Consider the following 20,503-nt stretch of genomic DNA (forward strand, 5'->3'; position numbering starts at 1 on the left):
CTTTCATTGGTGTTGCTATTAGAGCATTTGAGGCTTTCAGATTTAAATGGGTAACTGCAAAAATACGACTGGCTTTAAATCAGAGTGTTTCTCTGCAGCAATTTTTTAATTGCTCTCATTTAGGTGCTCTCATTTAATTTTTAATAGTTTTCATTTAGGTGTTTATTATTTTGTGTGGTTGCTAAAAATCACACAGCTTGAATTAACGTTATATTATCATTTATGTTTAATTTTAAGGACACTTGGATAGTAAATGTAATCCTAAGTATGTTATGTATAAAAGGTATGGCAAACAAAAACCATCTTTATATTAGCTAATTTCTGTAACAGCACACAAGTCACAGAGTGACTTTTATATGACCCAAAGATCGTGGAATGCTAAACTTTAGGACGTAGAGACCTTCATAGTCCTGTTGTCATTATGACTGAAGCTGCTGTTCCAAGTCTCCAAAATACAAAGTATTTTAGAGTAGTCATTAAGGACAATACTTTATTGTAGTAATAGCTTTCCAAATGACTTCTCATGTCATAGGTGCTAGTTCCTTCTGTACGTGTAGAGTTATTTATTCACTTCCTTTGTCCCTTTTGGGATAATCTGTAGTTCATTTGGCCCCTTGAGCACACTTCTCATCCTCCTCCTTCAGGTCCCTAAACATAAGTGTTGAGTCTTTAACCACCTAACTAAGATGTTTCTCTTACAGCCCAGATTGAAGGGTGGGCAGTGGCCTAAGGGACCTCGGGGTGAGGAATCACAGTTTCATTTCCAGACTCATAAGTCTTTCTAAGCTTTCCCAAATGCTCAAAGGTTCACCTCAGAATTCTGCTGAAGGTTAGACAGTTGGTATGGGGATTGTCACAACTAAAACCAAATGGCTCTTGGGGCCAAGATGAGAACTCAGGAACTTCCCTGTGTTAATTCAGAGTCATAGACCACCACCCACAACATGTATCATTCTACTAGGCTTTCTTTCAGCTCTGCATTTCCCAAACAGAGCTATTAATCAGACCCATCTCCACATCCACTGTGAGTGAGACAGGCATAGTTCAGGCCCTCAGTCTTGCCAGGAGGGCAGTAAGCCACTTGTTTTTCTTGGCAGATGTCTTTGTCTGCATGTGATTCCTTCTCTTCTTTCCTCAGACCACAAGATTCAGATGCCTTGGAGCTTAGAGGACCCTCAGAATTTGCTTCACCTTGTCTGCATTCCGTAGCCAGTACCACATAGTTTAACCCTTCTTGGTTCTTGGTTTCCAGTAAAGCAGTTGACATAACGTCATCTGAATTCAAACAAATCATATGACCATCTTCATCTGTGAAAAAAAATACAAAAGTTATTCTAGCATCTGTTTGGTTTCCTTTATCTGTACTATCCAGGCTGTGTGAGAATTAGAACAACACCAGCCTTACCCATTGGTTCAGCAAATATTTATGATGACCACTAAGGGAACACAAAAGTCCAAGACATGTTCCCTGTCCTTGACGCTACTGCAGTGTAGTAGGAAAGCAGAAATAGTACCATGGAAGGTCATGTGTGCGTATATAAGAAAGGAATACATAAAGTGATGAGAGCACAGAGGTGATTAACTCTGCCATAACAGGTGAAACAGATCATGGTCTTTGTGACAGGAATTAAGTGGCCCTAGGGCGGCCCTTTTTGTGTGAAGTGCTTACCCTTTCATCTTGCCACATCAGCTAAAATACCTACCTTTAAAGATGTATTTCTTTAGATAAAGTAATTTAATCATTTATTAAGCTAATATCTATTGCATGCCTACTGCACACCAGGCTGTGTCCTAGGTATTGATGATACAGCAGTGAGCAAAACACATTTGTTGCTATTTGGGGTTTACATTCTAATGGGGAGAGACAGACAATAAACTAGTGCAAAACTAAATTTATGTCGGGTGGTGATAAGCACTGATATGAAATATAATAATAATAATTGTTATTAATACTTACAGAGTACTTACTACGTACCAGGCACTGTTCTAAGCGAAATGCATATATTAACTCATTCTCCTGTTAAGTCAGTACTGGCACTATCTCCATTTAACAGATGAGGAAATTGAGGACAGAGGAGTTCAACAATTTTCCCAAGGTCACACAACTAGAATTTGAACCTAAACTGTCTGGCTCTAATCTGTGTCCTCATGTTCACCTCCCTGAGGGGAGAGTGGAGCTGCCATGCTGTGTGACAAGAAGGTGGTGGGCAGTGTGCCCTGCAGGAGTCCTTGAGAGGCACTGACTCCAGACACACATGTTTGTGAGGTGGGCCTGGCAATAGAAAGATGGGCAGCCAGAGGGTAGTTTGACCTTCTTCACAATTGTGCTTATATTATTTTGTCTTTCTCTACTTAGAAGCTGACCTTCTTACTTAGAAAAGTATAAGAATTCTTGTTGAAACCTAATTGCAGGGTTTCTGAAACATTCCGCAAAATTCTAGGGAGTCAACAAGATAAATATGCAAATGTATGTTGTGGGAATTATTTGCTTTTTAACAATGCTTTCCAATCTCTGGGTGTTACTACCTGGATGAAAAATTTACAGTCGGAAATATTACTGTCCTTTCATACAGCATCACGTTTTACTAATCAGAAACATTCCAGTCAGTAGATGCAGGTCCTTCCCTTTCTCCTCCTTCTACTTCCAGCACAAGAGCATCCAAATGTGTGGGTGAGGCCTGCCGGGCTGCCAAGCTTCTGTGCTTGGCCCTGACCTACACCCAGGCTGGATTTATTTAAATTGAAATATGGGGAAAATTTAAATAATTTCAAAGGACTAAGGGAAGCACCATTGCATCTATTACTCCCTGATGGAATTTAACGGATCTACCTATGACCAAGTTCCAAGCCTGAACTACAAAGCCTATTTTATTAAAGAAGCATGTGAATCACTGTCCTTGCTCTGTCTTCTTAGGTGTTTATTTCATTTTCAGACACTCCCCCACTGCTGAAGAACAAGAAGCCCGAGCTACAGGCTCACAGGTTCTTGGGCATCACCCCATGTTCCTCTTCACTGTTCAAACATCATCCTAGTATATTTCAAACCACACAAATAGTCAGATAGTGTTGTACAATATCTCCCCCCACAGAAATAAGTTTATCAGATGTCAGGTTTGGTTAGTGCCTAAGTGCTGAATATCTGTGGAAGGATCCAACTGTTATGATTATTGTCAATATGTACTTATAGCCATTGAGAAACTCATAAGAATAACTTGCTATGCATGATAATAGCAATAGAAAATATCAAAAAATGATAGCAAGAAATAGGATATTTAACTTTAAATTGCCGGGCAGCCCAGATTACTGAGGAAACTAGGATGATATTCCTGAAGGGCTTAAAGAAATCGGGCTAAAGGAGTTTAGAATTTCAACAAAAATGTACACCTACAATATAGGCCTAGCTACTCATGCTATCAGCTGCTTCGCTGCCATACATTTAGTCCATTAAATAGCATATTGGGAAACTTTCTACTGAAACATGATTTAGTTTTTTGCCTATATTGAGTTATTTGGAAAAAAATCTTTTACATAAGGCAAATAAATTCTTTTTACAAATTCTGGTGCAACATGTCAAAGAAAAATCATTAGCTAGCTATTCCATTTGTTCATAGTACTTAGGGCAATATTTAGTAACTTGACCCTGGCAAGCTTTCAGCAATTAGTACATTTTCTTATTGCATAATTATGAGAGATGGGGCGGGTTGTTTATTTTGGTTTAAAAACTACTGTATAGAAAACCTGCAGGTCCTTAAAACAGAGAGAGATCCTGAGCAAAGATGGCATGCACTTGGCAACCCTTGGTTTAAGAGGGAAATATTAAAATAAAGACTTCCAAGTAAGACAGGATATTTACAGACAAGACATATGCTGGCTGACTGGCTATGTTTAGAACAGCAGAAGAGCATTTAGATTTGTTTCCTGTGGAACTCTCTGGGACTGATGAGGTGATGTTTACACAAATGTTTGGATGAAGTCACTGGGATATTTTTACTAGATCCCCAGATATGTTACTAATCTTCTCTCTCTATCCCCTCTCTACCCCATTAGGTCAGTAGGACCATAGCATAGGCATGGTATTATTGCTCCCTGAAATCCTAATGCCTTTTTTTTTTTTTTCCAAAACAGTCCTCCCAGTGGCTTTCCTCTCTTCTTACATACCTCTGACAATAACAAAGAAGACTTCTTACAGTTTTGTTAAATATGCCCACCAGTCTGCAAAGCAGCAAACTATTATTAAATGCATTCTCTTTTACTTAAAAGGTAATTAAGTTTAGGCTTGCCTTGAAGAGACTGTTCCATGATTTCTATCCTTTGCAAATATGCAAACTCTGCTTTTCATTCTATTTCTTCTCTCTTCTCTGCCACTTTTTTTTTTGTTTTTTTTTTTTTTATGTGGTACGCGGGCCTATCACTGTTGTGGCCTCTCCTGTTGCGGAGCACAGGCTCCGGACGCGCAGGCTCAGCGGCCATGGCTCACGGGCCCAGCCGCTCCGCGGTATGTGGGATCTTCCCGGACCGGGGAACGAACCCGTGTCCCCCACATCGGCAGGCGGACTCTCAACCACTGTGCCACCAGGGAAGCCCTTCTCTGCCACTTTTGTTCAGTCACATCGAATTATCAAAATTTTTGGTGATCCCCGTATCTCTTTCTATTCCTTATCATCAGGATTTACATTCATTGTAAATCTCAGAATGTGAATTTCTCTTGTACCAAAATTCTATATCTGTCACGGCACAGAACTACTTGTTTCTATCTAAATTATCAGAGTTTGATTATATTCCCTGTTAACCTCTTCCTGCATCCTTATTCTGCCTCATTATGTCTGCTTCTCTATTTTTTTTAATATTATTTAGAATTTTAATTCAGTCTTTCAACAACTTAGCACCTAAATAAATCAGCATACCAAAGAAAACAAAGTGGGGAGAGTGTGGGAGCAGTTTTCTAACCATAGCCACGTCTCTGTGAAGGATGAGAGCAAAGGCTCTAGAATAGAGTCCTACTCCAGCCCCATTCAGCAGGATGACCATGGGCAAGTTACTAACCTCAATCTTTTCAGCTGTAAAATGGTAATATTATAATGCCCACTTCATAGGGCTATTGTGAGGATTTAATGAGTTAAATTTATATAGCACAAGTGATATATAAAAAAGTGCTAAAATAAAGTTAACTAATACTGCAATTAAAAGCCATTCACAAAAAGAGTTTTGTTCTCTATATGTACTGTTACCTCGGTCTCATAGATGAACTAGGTAATGCTACATGGTGAAAGGATTTTCTTAAGGGTTCATGGAGACTTCTGGTAGACCCTAAGGTAAAACTAAGTTCTCAGGCCCTCTAACACCATTATGACAGCCTCCGTAATTTTTATATAAAATGTCTGTAGTCATTAGAAGGAAAGGCTTCCGTGAGCGAGGAGTTGAATTTTAAAATATAACATAAGTCAACTGTAAATTCCTCGCAACCCTATGGAACTCTTTATCTCTGCAGCATTTGACCACTCTCAAGTCTGTGAGCCTCTCTCCTTTGGATTTCCATGACAGCCTTCCTCTTCCCTTTCTGACTTCTCCTCTCAGTGCCCATCATCTTTCTTTGTCAGTCCCTCATATATTGGCCGTTTTCTGGGTCCCATCCACTGTTTACTTCTCTTCTAATTCTATACACTTTAATTGAATAACCTCAATTACACCCTTGACTTCAACTACCTGTATTTCCAACTGAATACTGGGCTTCTTCATTTCTCCCACATTCAGCTCAAACCAAACATGCGTAAAGCTGTTCCTCCTCCTGTGCCCCCGCCTTTGGGAAGAGCATGGCTTTGCACCTAGTTTCTCAAATCACTGGGATTCACCATCGTCTCCTCTCTCTTCTTCACCCAATTAGATGCCAAATCCTCTAGCATCTACGCCTGTGGTAAGTCTGGTTTCCATATCCTTCTTTCTATACCTGTCACCATTCATTACTTCAGCTTTCATTAATTTTCATTTCTTATGTGATTAGTGTGACCACCGTTCCTCCAGTTTCATCACTTGCCATTTCCCACCGTCAAGTGTGATAAACTACCTGCAGTTCTGTGAACCCCCATTCTCTATTATTCCCTGACTTTCTACATACTGCTCCTTCTATCCTGGGATACCTTCTTCTCACCCCTCTGCAGGACTCAGTTTAGGATTAACCTCTCAGTGGCTTTTATTGACTCTCCCTCTGCCATACAGTGTAGGTTTGGCATGCTGCCGCAGGACTCCCACAGAACATGAATTCCCTCTCAGTGGCAACAGAATGCCTCCTGGCTTCTGGCAGAAGATGTAGTTTAAAATCATCTGCTCACCAAATCTTCGAAAATAAGCTCATTTGTTAAAAAAAAGAAAAATGGTGGAGAACTGACCAGAGAATCTACATCTCACTCATTCCTCTAGACTACCAGCCAGTGTGTATGTATACAAACATACACAAATGAACATATCTGTAAATGGTTGTATATGCATATAAAATATCTGGAAGTATATAATCAAATCACAAACGATGGCTAGCACGGGGAGTAAGGACAGGGAAGAAGAGACTAACTTTTTACACTGCTTAGGTACTTTTATATGTTTTTTAAACAATAAACATAAATTACTTTTCTAATAAAGATCTTTAAATACAGTTATAAAAATAATATAGCAAGAACTATTACAGAGATTAATTACTAGGAAAGTTAGAAGAAAAATCGGAAAGGATCAGGAGTCACTTTTTTGATTGATTGTAAAATAACATAAAAATTCTTTTTTAAACCTTTAAGAAGATGATGATTGTGTTTCATTTTATAAAGGCCACAAAAATGATATTCACAAGAAAATCTGAATCAGAGGCTTAGTAGTTAAGCTTTGCCTTCTAGAGATCAGAGCAGTGATTTAGTAAGGAAATCATGCTTTCAGTGCCCAGTAAGCAAAACCATGTTCTGCTTGCCTTTCAAACATCTCTGCAATCAACTCAACCCACTTACTGCCATTCATCTACCTCAGGAACAAAAGATTTCATTTTACATATTGGCAAACCACCCCAGATTGTTGTTCCTCTAAAGTTTCCATATGTGAAGTTACAACCAATAAGAACCAGGCCAAGCAGGGGCAGATTCAAATGGCTTGAGCAAAACAGTATTATTCAGTAGTGGACTGGTGACACTCACCTTTCCTGTGGATAGAGACACAGTCCTATGACAAGGACAACTTTTAAAATCACCAGTAGAAGAACAGCTCACTACTAAATATTACATACAAGATTAAAGAAACTGACTCTATAGTTTCTCAAGGGAAAGAAATATTCTTGCCTCTTTTTTTTCTTTAAAGCATCCCAATGGTACACATTAAATTCAGGTGCTTACCACTATACTAGGCCTTGCACAAAAGTCAACAGGTATCTGTTGAAATAACTTTTTAAATTTTCTCAAAAATTCATTCAAAGGAATACATTAAGCAAACGTTTAGAAAATGAGAAGGATTTTATTGTATGCAGAATGGCTTATAGATACGTTTTTTCTTAACCTGGGTGATCTTCACACAGTCAGGTATACGTATAGAACCCTCCAGAAAAATGGGGTTGCCTTGCAGTTATAACTTGTAAGGGCTCAACCATTGGCACTCCTAGAATCAGCTCGGTTCCATGATGAGAAGGCAGGTAGAGCCAATGTGAGATTATTAACAAGGCTTATTCTGTTAAGGATCAGGACGCATGCTCAAAGCAAGCACAGCCCTTTCCAATCTGTCACTTAGCTGTTTGTGTTAAAGAAGTCTCATGATCAGAGTCTTATCTCCATTCATGTCATGGATCCAAAGTTACTCAAAATGTATAGTCAGAAACACAGCAAACAAGACAAGCAGATATTCGTCCTTGGGCTTCGTATTTTTCCCTGCTATTATTAGTCAAGTGCATCACTCGCGGTGAAGGTCTCACTGTAGAGAGATGACTCCAGGGCAACCATCAGCCATTGTGTAATCAATCAGTGCAGAGACGGAGAGTCTTAATTTCTGAGGGATTCTGAGTCATGGTCCATCTTGCCAGGTTTATTTCTAAGCAAGAATGTTTGCATTTGAAAAAAAACAAAGGGTCCTATGAACTTTTAATAATGGGATGAAGTTTAAGAGCAGCTGGAAAGGATCATTTTAAAATTTATTTTTCTGCAGCCAATTAGGCAAATGTATTGTAAATCTGATTTTGGAAATGAATTAAGTGACTACTGTGTTTTAATACCAAAATACTGTAGTGGAATCACAGTAGACCTTAGCAAGGTGTGACCCACTATAATAATCATAGCAAACTTAGTAGCAGTTAAAAGCACCAGATTAGACATATACATAGCAACATGGATGACTCTTAAAAACACAGTACTTAATGAAAAAGAAAGAAAAGAAGCATTACATAACACGACAGTATCCATGCATACAATATACAACAAATTAAAAGATACACATTAAAGACATTAGTATGGCTGCCTGGCAGGTGGAGGGAGGAAATAGAACAGGAGAGGAATATGGAGACAAAGGGACTAAACAAACAAATGAAAGAGAAGTCTTGCATAGACCAATGACGATAATGTACCATCAACTATAATTAACTCAGCTCTGCCACTGAGGTGCAAACTGGCATGAGGGGTGGAGGGCGGAGAGAACAGGCCTCATGAAAATATAGTCTAACATGTTAATTCTCATCCTTACTATCTGAAATTATAAATCCAGGGGCCATACCATTATTCTTTTTTTTTAATTTAATGAACAAATCAAAATTATTTTCAAAGAGGAGTACAATAAATACTTGATTATGAGGATGGTGCCAGTATATTATTCTTCTTACGCACTGTAAGATGTATTCCACCTACATCCCATTTTAACCTTATTCAGTTCACACTGTAGAGAAAACCCAAAAATTCTGAAGAAGAATCAAACTTACCTTCAAAGGCTTCATTTATGACTCCACTGGGGTTTGTTTCTCCTCTGCGTTGAGAAATACTATTTAAGGAAAAATTTCTGAATAACTGAAGCTGTTCTTGAATTTTATGGAAAGTAGGTCTTTGGTCAGGTTCTTGAGCCCAGCACTGGGTCATTAAATTCCACCTGGATATGTGGGTAAGGACACGAAGTAAATAGTGATTGGATATGACTAGGTAGCCATTACTGATAACCCAGGTAAGGTCATTTCAGAAGGAAAAGAATTTGAGGTATTGCCAGTTTTCCGTAATTAATATAACTGAACCAGAACAAAAGCTTTTGTTTCTTATATAATAGTGGCTGGCATCTTCCTTCTGAAAAGCTGACATTCAGCAGTTATTAATCTAAATAAATAGATAGTAAATAGATGGTTGGAAAATGTTTACTGAACCCATTAGGAAACTAACAGCTATAAAAATTACTGAAGAAGCTGAGATTAAATTTTACATTCATACACTGATATCTGAAACAAAATCTAAGATTTACTCCAAGCCACACAGATATTTAGTGGCAGAACCAGAGGTAGAAATCAGATCCAGTTCTAATGCTTTTACTCTTCATTACACTGCCAGGTTCATTAAGAGACTCAGTTCTCCTAGACATAGATAGCTGGTTGAACATTCTCTTTTCCTTAATGGTTGTCTAAGAAATGTCTGTGCAGAACTCTTGACTAATGTTCATTCATTCATTCAGCAAAGATTTTTGGACACTTACTATATATGAGCAGTATATCAAGAGCAAGAGATGTGGCAGTGTGACTCCTGTCCTCATACGATATATATAGCAAACGTAAGAGGGAGACAAAATTTATCCACTACAACTCATAGGAGCAGGGGGAAAATGTAGCTCTTTTATAGTTTTTATAGTTCTAATTCTCAAAACCCCACCTAGTAGAAGAAAATTAGTACAATGCCATTTATAACCTAGCCCATTCCAATATTTTAAACCACCCTTTTTAGGTAATCCTCAGTCTTTTATGGATAATAACTCAGTCTCTCTTATCTTTAGGCTATTCCTACTCCCTCTGTCTTCCTCTCCAAGATGGTATCAGGATTTATGTTGGGTGAAAGTCTTTTGTGAGTTGTACTGGCACAGTGAAGGATCCTTTGGACCCCACTGTGCCCTCCTTCTCTAGTCTCAGAATGGAATGATGATGAATTCCATAAGGAGTGACTGGTCTGGTCCATCCTGCAGGCATCAGCTGCTCTCTGCAGTCTATGATCCCTTTAACCTGTTCTTTTGGCCCTTCTCCCTGAACTGGTCCCCCCTTTTCTCTCTCTAGCTGCAGGCCTCTGAGACGGCATCATGTCCCATATCTGCCGACAAGGCCCAGGAAATCCCTTCCTGTTTCTGTTGCATGCCCGAAGATGCTCCTCGGCTGAATCTCCAGCCTTCAACAAAATGTTCACTCTACACAGGAAACAAAGGAGGCTTAGAAGGGCAAGCTACATGTTCCCTGTCTGGACATGCCATCCTACCCTGTTCATGATGCTGGGTGTCCGTGTCAATGTGGGGGATCCCCTGCTCAGTGATCTCCTTGCCATCCTGCCAAACTGGGAGGAGTGGGCAGTTGCTCCCTGTGCTTGGTGTCACCTGCACCTAATCTAACTGAGGCCTACAGAGGTTTCGAGACCTAAATATCCAACATCTTCATCCTTCTACCTCTGTCTGTTAAGGTCTCTTCTTCCTACACTTGCCTGGGGCTTAGAAGGAGTTGAGTTTCTCTTCAATTCCTCTTTTTTTATTAGACTATCCTTATATAGAATTATAGGTTTCGTTGCTCACACCTGGCATTTAGCAAGCTAACAAGGAGCTAAAGGAGTCTGTTGGGTGGGCTAAAAGGTTCGTTCGTTTTTCTCCGTAAGGTGGCTCTAGTAGCACTTAGTTGTCTTTAACTTCATTCAAAACAATTTTGTTAGATTGTATGTGACAGCTGTCACATCAGCGTGCATTATAAAAAAAACTTATCAAAATTGGTGTAGCCATTTCAATATTGAAGGTGGAAGGAAAAAAAGCAACATTTTCAGCATATTATGCTTTATTATTTCAAGAAAGGTAAAAATGCAACCGAAACGCAAAAAAAGACTTGCACAATGTATGAAGAAGGTGCTGTGACTGATCGAATGTGTCAAAAGTGGTTTGTGAAGTTTCGTGCTGGAGATTTCTCGCTGGAGGATGCTTCCAGGGTCAGGTAGACCAGTTGAAGTTGATAGTTATCGAATCGAGACATTAATTGAGAATAGTCGACGTTATACCACACGGGAGATAGCTGACATACTCAAAATGTCCAAATCAAGTGCTGAAAATCATTTGCAACAGCTTGGTTATGTTAATCGCTTTTATGTTTGGGTTCCACATAAGTTAAGCAAGAAAAAGCTTCTTGACTGTGTTTCCTCATGCGATTCTCTCCTTAAACGTAACAAAAACATTCCGTTTTTAAAACAAACTGTGATGGGTGGTGAAAAGTGGATACTGTACAATAACGTGGAATGGAAGAGATTGTGGGGCAAGCGAAATAAACCACCACCAACCACACCAAAGGCCGGTCTTCAAAGAAGGTTATGCATATGTGGTGGGATTGGAAGGGAATCCTGTATTAAGAACTACTTCCGGAAAACCAAACGATTAATTCCAACAAGTACTGCTACCAGTTAGACCAGCTGAAAGCAGCACTCGACGAAAAGCGTCCAGAATTAGTCAACAGAAAATGCATAATCTTCCATCAGGTTAACGAAAGAGCACATGTTTCTTTGATGACCAGGCAAAAACTGTTACAGCTTGGCTGGGAAGTTCTGATTCATCTGCTGTATTCACCAGACATTGTGCCTTCAGATTTCCATTTATTTTGGTCTTTACAAAATACTCTTAATGGAAAATATTTCAATTCCCTGGAAGACTGTAAAAGACACCTGGAACAGTTCTTTGCTCAAAAAGATAAGTTTTGGGAAGATGGAATTATTAAGTTGCCTGAAAAATGTCAGAAGGTAGTGGAATAAGAGGGTGAATACAGTGTTCAATAAAGTTCTTGGTGAAAATGAAAAATGTGTCTTTTATTTTTACTTAAAAATCAAAGACACTTTTTAGCCAGCCCAACAGATAACCCTCTCTCTCCTCCAAGCTTCATTTCCAAGTCTACTGACTCACTAAAAAGGTCAAGTACCTGTTCTCTTTTTTACTTTCTGGAACTAGAAGGCCAATTGGGGGCAGAGAGAGAAAGACTGCTAAAGAAACATAAACTGGGAAGTATTTAAAAATATTAGTACTACCATATCAACAGATAAATATACAATTACAAATTATAAGTTCTAAAAAAAAGTACTAAAGAAAACAGATGTGAGCTCTAATTAGAGATGGAACATTTTTGGCAAATTACTTATAGAAGGACCCTCTGCAGAGGCGATGTTTAAGCCAATGAACTCTGTAGGAAAATAAGATGCTAGTCATGGGGACTGGGTGGGGATGGAAGTCAGGGAACACACTAGAAGAGGCAAAAGCATGTGTAAATTCCTAAATTGGGAAAGAGCTTGGCACATTTTAGAATGTGAAGGAAAGCCAGTGTGGCTGTAGAGCAGTCATTGAGGGGGAGAGTATAAAAGATGAGGTCAGAGAGGTGAGGATCACACAGATCAAGGGCCAGGCTAGGTGCTGGATTTTATGGCACTGCAATGGAAGCTGTCCAAGGTTTTTAAGTGGGCATGACCTTTACATCTTTAAAGGATGACTCTAGTTGATATATGTGGAGAATTGATTGTAGAGGGGCAAGTTGGAAGCAAGGAAGTTGTGTTTTTTTTAACATCTTTATTGGGGTATAATTGCTTTACAATGGTGTGTTAGTTGCTACTGTATAACAAAGTGAATCAGCTATACAGATACACGTATCCCCACATCTCCTCCCTCTTGCGTCTCCCTTCCACCCTTCCTCTCCCACCCCTCTAGGTGGTCACAAAGCACTGAGCTGATCTCCGTGTGCTATATGGCTGCTTCCCACTAGCTATTTCACATTTGGTAGTGAATATATGTCCAGTAAGCTGGGACGAAGCGAAGGAAGTTATTGAAGAAGACTAGGTGAGAGATAATGGTGTTAGACTAAGACAATGACAGTGGAGCGGGAGTAAGAAAATATTCAATTGCTAGGTGACAATGACGCGGAAATCATCATAGGCATTGTATTTAAAATAGCTGTATCTGTATATGGCATGCAGACTCCACTTCCATCTCTTTCATTCTTGCAAGCACCTCAGGTCAGAGTTAATACTCAATATCAGAGTATCATGGAGAAACCTAATATTGGTCTGTTTTTCAGTATTGATCTGATGACTTTTCATATATATTACAAGGAATTTACATTCTGGATATGGAGTGCCAAACTTGGCTTTATTTTTTAAAGATTAGAATCATCGCTAAGAACCTAATCTTTTACATATTTCTTTATAATCTGTGACATTTCGAAACAGGGATGACAGAGAAGTCAGTGAAAGACAATTCGACTCTGAAATAACATTGTGTAAATGATATTCGATCATGGAGTTTAAACCAGTAGTTAAAGTTGAATCTTGATGGGAATCTTAGGGTTGTCCTAAGAGGTGAGAGGAGAAAGTGAAGTGTAACTTGCCACAGGGAGCCTATCCCTTCTAAAAAGAAAGTTGCGATTCTGAGATACTGCCAGAGGATACATTGAATCTCTCAAGACTTGTCATATTTCAATTATGAAGTTTCTAATTTATTTATTTATATCCCACCTCATTCTACAAAGTATTCAAGACACTTAATGGAGATGATTTAGTGAGAAGGAAGGAGCGAGAGGAGGACGGAGGGAGAGGGGAGAGAAGCCATCCATACAGTCGCCCCTTTGCCACTCTGTACTTCACCCACTCACACTCCCCTCCAAAAGTTTAATCTGTGCAAGTTATTTAAGCAGATATTCCTAATTTTCATCTATGGAGGCTTTAATTTACATTGAGTCCATCCTTACTCTTAACTCTCTGATGGCAAAAACAATTGACCTGATGGTATTTAAAACCTTTCTCTCCCACTATCCAGGGCCAAATGAGCACTGGATTGCCCTAGATTAAGAAAAGAGGAGCTCTATAAAGCAGTAGTCATTTAAAAGTAAAGAGTAAAACTTGTGCTCTTAAACAGCATTAAGGTGACAATGGAATAAATGACTAGCCTTTTAAAATTTTATCAATCCTAAAAAATGCATTTCTTACATCTTTCAGGTAAATTACCAACAACTGTATCTTTGGCATAGGGGTCTTTCCTTACAAATACATACTTGTCACAATTCAGTATCATGCATTAAATACTTGTACCAAGTTATAGTTACAAATATTCAAGCATATTAGTCTAAATAAACTGACAGCTCCTTCACTTTTATTAAAATTTACCTGGGCTGGTTGTTCTACCTCTAAACAGATACTCACACATTATACTTGAAATGTCTCATTTAGCTAAGTGTTCCGGTTCAAATTCTTCCATTCACTATGCCAACCCCTTTACTCCTCTTTGCTTCAGTTTTTTCCACAATAGCACAACCTCATTAACCATGTTCATTAATAGTCTCTACGAGTAAAATCCTTGGATTCGTAAGGCAATTGAAATTCAACAGTTGAAAACTCCATGGCATCTTTCAGTATTAAGGGGATGAGTTTCTATAAGTAATTTAAGCACAGCACATAAAATACAGATTTTAAAATACCCAATCCCGGAAAGACCCAGTTAGCATCAATTAGCGTCTAGGTATACATATTCTTAAGGGGTAAAAATAAGGTGGTGAGCCTCCATGCATTGTCGCCTCCGTCATTTGAGAGACTCTCCAGTAATTTCAGTTGCCCCTGTGATACCTGTGAAAGAGCTCTCACTTGATGTAGATTGCCCTTTGATCCCGTTTATTCTTGAGAGTGCTATGGTTGTTGTGCAAACTAAAAGCTGAAGAGAATGCTGAGGGCTGGGCTTTGCACCGTACATCCCAGGCTATGGAAAGAAGGGCAGGAATGCTCTGAACTCTCACATTCCATTAATAGCTAGCCATCTATGGACTCACCTGACCCAGAGTGCATCCAGGTGCTGAGTATTTAAGCAGTGAATAGAAGGTGCAGCCTGGCTCAGCACAGACTTTCAACCCTCTAAGCTGGGCCTATGATCTCCGAGAACTGCTTCAAATAAAAATCAGTTCCCTCTGTACTCTAAGGAGAGTAGTTAATCTTTATCGTGACAACTTAAGGCCGTGGACAGATTGAATGGCATCGCTGAGAGCTCCATTTCCTTAGCACAGCTTGTCTTCCTGGTTGGCCATGGGTCGTTAACCCTTCCTAGGGGTCTGGAGCATGCAGCCCTTAGAGGGCTTGGAGCATTGTTCACTTTTTAATTACTGATGTTCAAATGAACTTCAAAATCAGCAATGGAAATTTTAGCTTCAAGGAAACTATATTTTTATAAAATTAGAGCAATAATGTATCCAACTGAATAATTATTCAAGATAAAATTATATAGAATATTATCTTTTTCCACTTATAATCAGGAATATTTTTCTAGAACTTTTCTAGCACTCCTTCTTTCTCCTCCTTCTAATTGAATTTTTGGATACCTTTGGATAGAGCAAAGTTCAACATACCCGCATTTTTCTTCTCCACAATAGGGCAATTAATTATCCACCTCCCTCTTCCCCAAACAAAATAAATGAACACATAAGTCAAAACGTATAATTCAGTGACTGATTCCTAGAGTGCCTATCCAAAAAAAGAGCCTAATTATGATGAGGTGCATTACCCTCTAGAGGGGAAGATATGCCAAATAGAATTCTAACAGCACAAGGAAAATTTCGTGCAACTGAAATTTGGGAGAAATTTTCTGAGTGATCAATAGATGTGTAAGAGATGCAAAACAGTGATTAGTTTGCTAACTATTTAATTAAAATGTATTTTATACCTAGGTATGCTGGGTTTTTTTCCTCAAGCCCTAGACTAAAGTTTTTCAAATTTTGTGTAACTTTCTTAGTCCTAACTTCTATAAGTTTTTCCATCTGCCCCAAAAGGATCATGAGTCATACTTTTAGACACTGCCACCAAACTTGTTCAGGTATGTGTATAACTGATCCTTCTGTAAATATCCCAGAGGCTATAAGAGCTAAACAGAAACAGACAGTGATTCCAATCTTCTTCTAGCTGGAAGATTTAAATAATACAAAAACATTCACCCATAGAACATCCAGCCAAGGTGCCCAGATCTTAATCATCTTTGGCTCTAGTCTGAATAATCCTCTAAATAACACAGCATAGGCAAGGCAGTGCAATCATGGTGTATATCCGCATACTGCTAATTCCTTTTGCACTTGTCTGTACCACGCAGTTTAGCACTTTATTACATGTTGGCTTGTTATCCAGCTGCTCCATGTGTGTGTCTTTTCTTTCAAAATACATTCAGAGATGCTGAAGAAGCGTGGCTCCGGTTTAAACACCTCTGTATTCCATACAGTCCTTAGCATGGTGTAGTGCACACAACAGAGGAGTTTATACTTTGATTATATGTTCTTTTAGAAATTTCTTGGGTAAAACACCTCTTAGAAAAAGTGTCAAGACTTGATATTTCTGCCAAGGTTGTTCACAAAAAGGTAGATTAGTACTCAGCAAAATTACTTGGCTTGTTTTTTGTTTATAATTAGATCAAAATCGCCTACTGTTCCAAGGATCACAAGTCTATTAGAATTCAATAGTTGCCAGGATCAATTTGATAAAGTAACTAATACTTATGTAGCCACTTCTTGTGAAGTTCATAAATAGATAACAACCTATATAATTTTTAGCAGTACTATATCCCAATATCAGCTTTATCAACAAAAGCAATCCAACTTTTAAACAATATATTTCTAGTTAATAGAACCTTTTAATATGCAGGTTAAGATGTTAGTCAAATTAGATCTTCCAAAATGAAATGAGTATATATGTGAATACACACACACACACACACACATGCACACACGCACACATATACACAAAGAGCTTTTATTTATTTATTAGAATTCTCTTAACCTAGAGTATAAACATATTCTGCTGTTCTAGATTTTGCTTCTGAAATGAAATATCATGTATATATATAAATAAAAAGAAACCATCATGTATTTAGTAAATTAAGTGCCACAATAATTTACATTTTACATAAGATATACAAATATATAGATTCAGTTTTTATTTAAAAATACCATACCAATGAGGCACGTGATTGCATGTGCACAATTTTTTGTTCTTGGGTACTTATGGAACATAATTAACTTACAGATCATCGGGACAATTTCTCGGTGGCTCCAGTCTCCCTCCTGTTTGCACATAGCTTAAAACATCAAGGTTAGAATGAGCTGGATAAGGCTGATGACCAAGAGTTAAAATTTCCCAAATCAAAATTCCAAAAGACCTAAAGATATTAAAGAGTTTGCTTTAATTATACATATTAGAAACGTCATGTTTACAGTAGTTTTTCCAACATAATTATTCCTGGGGCTATCAGAGCCTACTTTGTGATTGGCATTTTTGGCCCCATAAAAGGCAAATGGGAGACTTAAAAGCAAGTTGACCTCAAGAAAAAGAGAACAACCAACTGCATACTAGCAACACTTCAAAGGTGATAGGAAGGCTTAGTGGGGGCACAAACACACACACACACACACACACACACACACACACACACTGTGCTCCTCTTCCCTGGCTGAATCTGCACTGCGGACCTCCATTACCTATGGCTTTCATAGCTTCATTATGCAAACACACTAGGGGTGAGCAAGAAAGCATTTCACCTTTCTTCCTGAGTTTGAGTGCTAGTAAATGTGGAGAGGGAAGGCATGAATATAAACTGACAACACTGAAGACCGACTTTATTTCATCCCCAGTTTTGCGGAGGTCCAGTCCAGCTTAAAAGGTATTGGATGAATCTTTACATTTTGAGCAGCTCTAATCAAAAGTTTGGGGTCAACAAGCAAAAATGAGGGGTTCTATTCAAAGAATAAAGAGCTGTCCAAACCTCCCTCATGTCCTAATCGTTTTGAGATCCATGATTTAAATTCTGTGTATAAATTAATGACCAAACATCCCAAAATAGTAGGCATTTGGACACATACTTGGACATTAATTCACAGGCACCAATTCCTATTAGTCATAGCCTCTGCACTTGTGGAGAGTAGTAAGCTATCTGAAATAAATGGCTCTATTCCACATACACCAGTAAGGTAACGGATCAAAACGAATTGGAGGGAGAGGTATAAACTGTTGAGACCCAGGAATAGCCCTTCCTTGCCCACCAGCTTTCACTTTAGCTTGAGGCAAATCACTTAACCTCTCTGGTCTTATGTTTTCTCACGTAAAAAACAATACTAGATGACCTTTTAAGATCCCTTCTGGCTCGGGCATTGGATGGTTCTGCCCACGTTTCTCTGTGTCCTGTTAAGCTCACCATACATCAGACTGAGTAGTGAAGATTCCATCCATCAAACTTTCTGGAGCCATCCACCGAACAGGGAGCAGGCCTTCTCCTCTCTTTCTATAGTAATCATTTTTATAGATGTCCCTCGCGAGTCCAAAGTCCCCAATCTTCACTATCCGTGATGGGCTAGTATAGTCTTTTACAGAGACGAGGCAATTCCGAGCTGCTAGATCCCTATGGCAGAAGCTATACTTTAATAATAATAATAATAATAAAGTTCCAGAGATCAGACAGGTAACACTAGGAGGTCTGTAGAGAAGAGAGATTTTAACAGAAACTATTGCTATTTTGAAGGAATGAAAATGTTAATTATCTTGTATATTCTACCCAAACTACAGGTGATTCTTGTGCCAATCTTCATAAGAACCCTTTATCCAGAATGTCACTGTACCTGTGAATGAAGTGCATCTGCTCCAAGTAGACACAGCCTTTTGAAATATCTACACAAAGGTCTACAAGGTCAACCAAGGTGAGTAAAGGACCGTGAAACTGTAAGAAATAAAAGAAAAATTACAGGCACTTTTCCAGTTTGCACAAAATTTATATGTATATTTTTGGCCACATATATATGCATGTACACACACATATATATGACGTTTTAAAGGAATTTTTAGTTATGGTAAAAGAATTCCAACAAAGAGGAAAATAACTACATTTATATGCTTTCTACCAAAATATACATAAATAAGACTATCTTTAGTAAGCAGAAGCAATATAGAATCTTTATTGGAAAGATCTCAGGGTGTTAGATCAAACAGACTAGTTTAAAACCTAGTTCTGCTACCTACAAGCTGTGTGAACTTGCTCACATTGCTTAATTCACTAAGCAGTTTTCTCATATGTAAAATGGGAACAATAATACTAACTGTGTCAGATTTGAGATAAGCTATGTAACCTAGCTGGGACATAACAGGCACTTAATAAACAGTAGCTGTTCTCATTAGCAGTAATGATGATAGTTTAATCAATTTAATTATTGGCCCAATGTCACGCTGTAATGTCAGTCATGACAATGGGCTTGTTCTCCATATGGGCCCCATAGAAATTGTTAGCAATACTCTATTTCAAGGTCACAGATTACTCCTCTCATCTAAGAGAGCCAGCACAAATATACAGTTGAGCCTGTACTGGCTGCGATGATTTCTACATGAACAAAGCCAGTTGAAGTTTTTATTAGTACCATATGGAAAAAATTCAAAGTTCCTTCCTGGAGGCTATATTCATATACTGTCTGTCCCTTACCATTTCCCTGCAATTACCCTGTTTCAGGCCTTTATCATCCCTATCTGATGCTTCCCAAACTTCCCATGTCTCCAGCCTCCTGTGCTTTAATTAGCTCACTTTTTTGTGACCCACTGCCTGTAGAGTCTAGAGTCTATTACAGATTCCTGAGCACAGCCTCCATGGCAGCCCCAGGCTGCACCAGCCTCTCTTTACATCCATTTATTTTCCATAGATTCTCCTCTCACAATCTGTGCTTTGGTCATACTGGGCCATTTGCAGTTCCTTATACCTGCTCTGCATTTCTCAACCTCTCTTCATTATTCCTTCTATCATTCCTGGAATGCCCTCCGTATTCTTGATTTCCATCCACATCCTTCAATGAGCATCTCAAAGGATTCACAACCTTGAAATCCCTTGATTCCTCATAGACGGGTGCTCTTAAATGCTGTTCCCTCTGACTCCCCTGACAAGCTCATGTCTTGTCCCAAAAAGTAGGAAGAATCCTGAATTCTGGGACTCAACATTGCCATGGTCCCACTCAACCACACCTATGTCTTAAAACTAAACTCAGTCTTACTCCCAAGAATCAATCCCTTGCAGCCCTGTTCAGGTCCACTAGACGCGCGTCTCACAGCCTTGTGTCTGAGTCCCTGCCTTGTGTCTCAGCTGGTTCATTGGTTCCTCTGTGAATGGAATCCTGCTTTGCCCTTGGCAAAACCTACTCTACTCTTGAAGACATTCTTCGCAGAGAATCCTACTCCTGCACTTCAGTCTGGTGGCTAGTGCCATGTTCCTTGCTGACAGATTTTCAAATGCTGCCTGACTGTTTGAATCTCTAATTGTAACTTGC

At 38.8% G+C, this 20,503-nt stretch overlaps 1 protein-coding gene across 1 annotated transcript in view; it reads right to left on the minus strand.

Moving 5' to 3' along the window:
* Positions 1 to 417: 417 nt before the first annotated feature.
* The window catches only part of ROS1 (ROS proto-oncogene 1, receptor tyrosine kinase), a 112,890-nt gene continuing 92,804 nt past the window's right edge, over positions 418 to 20,503 (minus strand). Inside the window, 5 exon segments of the mRNA XM_029223909.1 lie at positions 418 to 1,308; positions 8,924 to 9,087; positions 17,233 to 17,367; positions 18,400 to 18,603; positions 18,821 to 18,918. Coding sequence (XP_029079742.1) covers positions 998 to 1,308; positions 8,924 to 9,087; positions 17,233 to 17,367; positions 18,400 to 18,603; positions 18,821 to 18,918 — 912 coding nt within the window. The 3' untranslated portion in view covers positions 418 to 997.

This window comes from Monodon monoceros, unplaced genomic scaffold, assembly GCF_005190385.1.
Source record: "Monodon monoceros isolate NGI ecotype Baffin Bay Population unplaced genomic scaffold, NGI_Narwhal_1 Super_Scaffold_15, whole genome shotgun sequence".
Classification (NCBI taxonomy): domain Eukaryota; kingdom Metazoa; phylum Chordata; class Mammalia; order Artiodactyla; family Monodontidae; genus Monodon; species Monodon monoceros.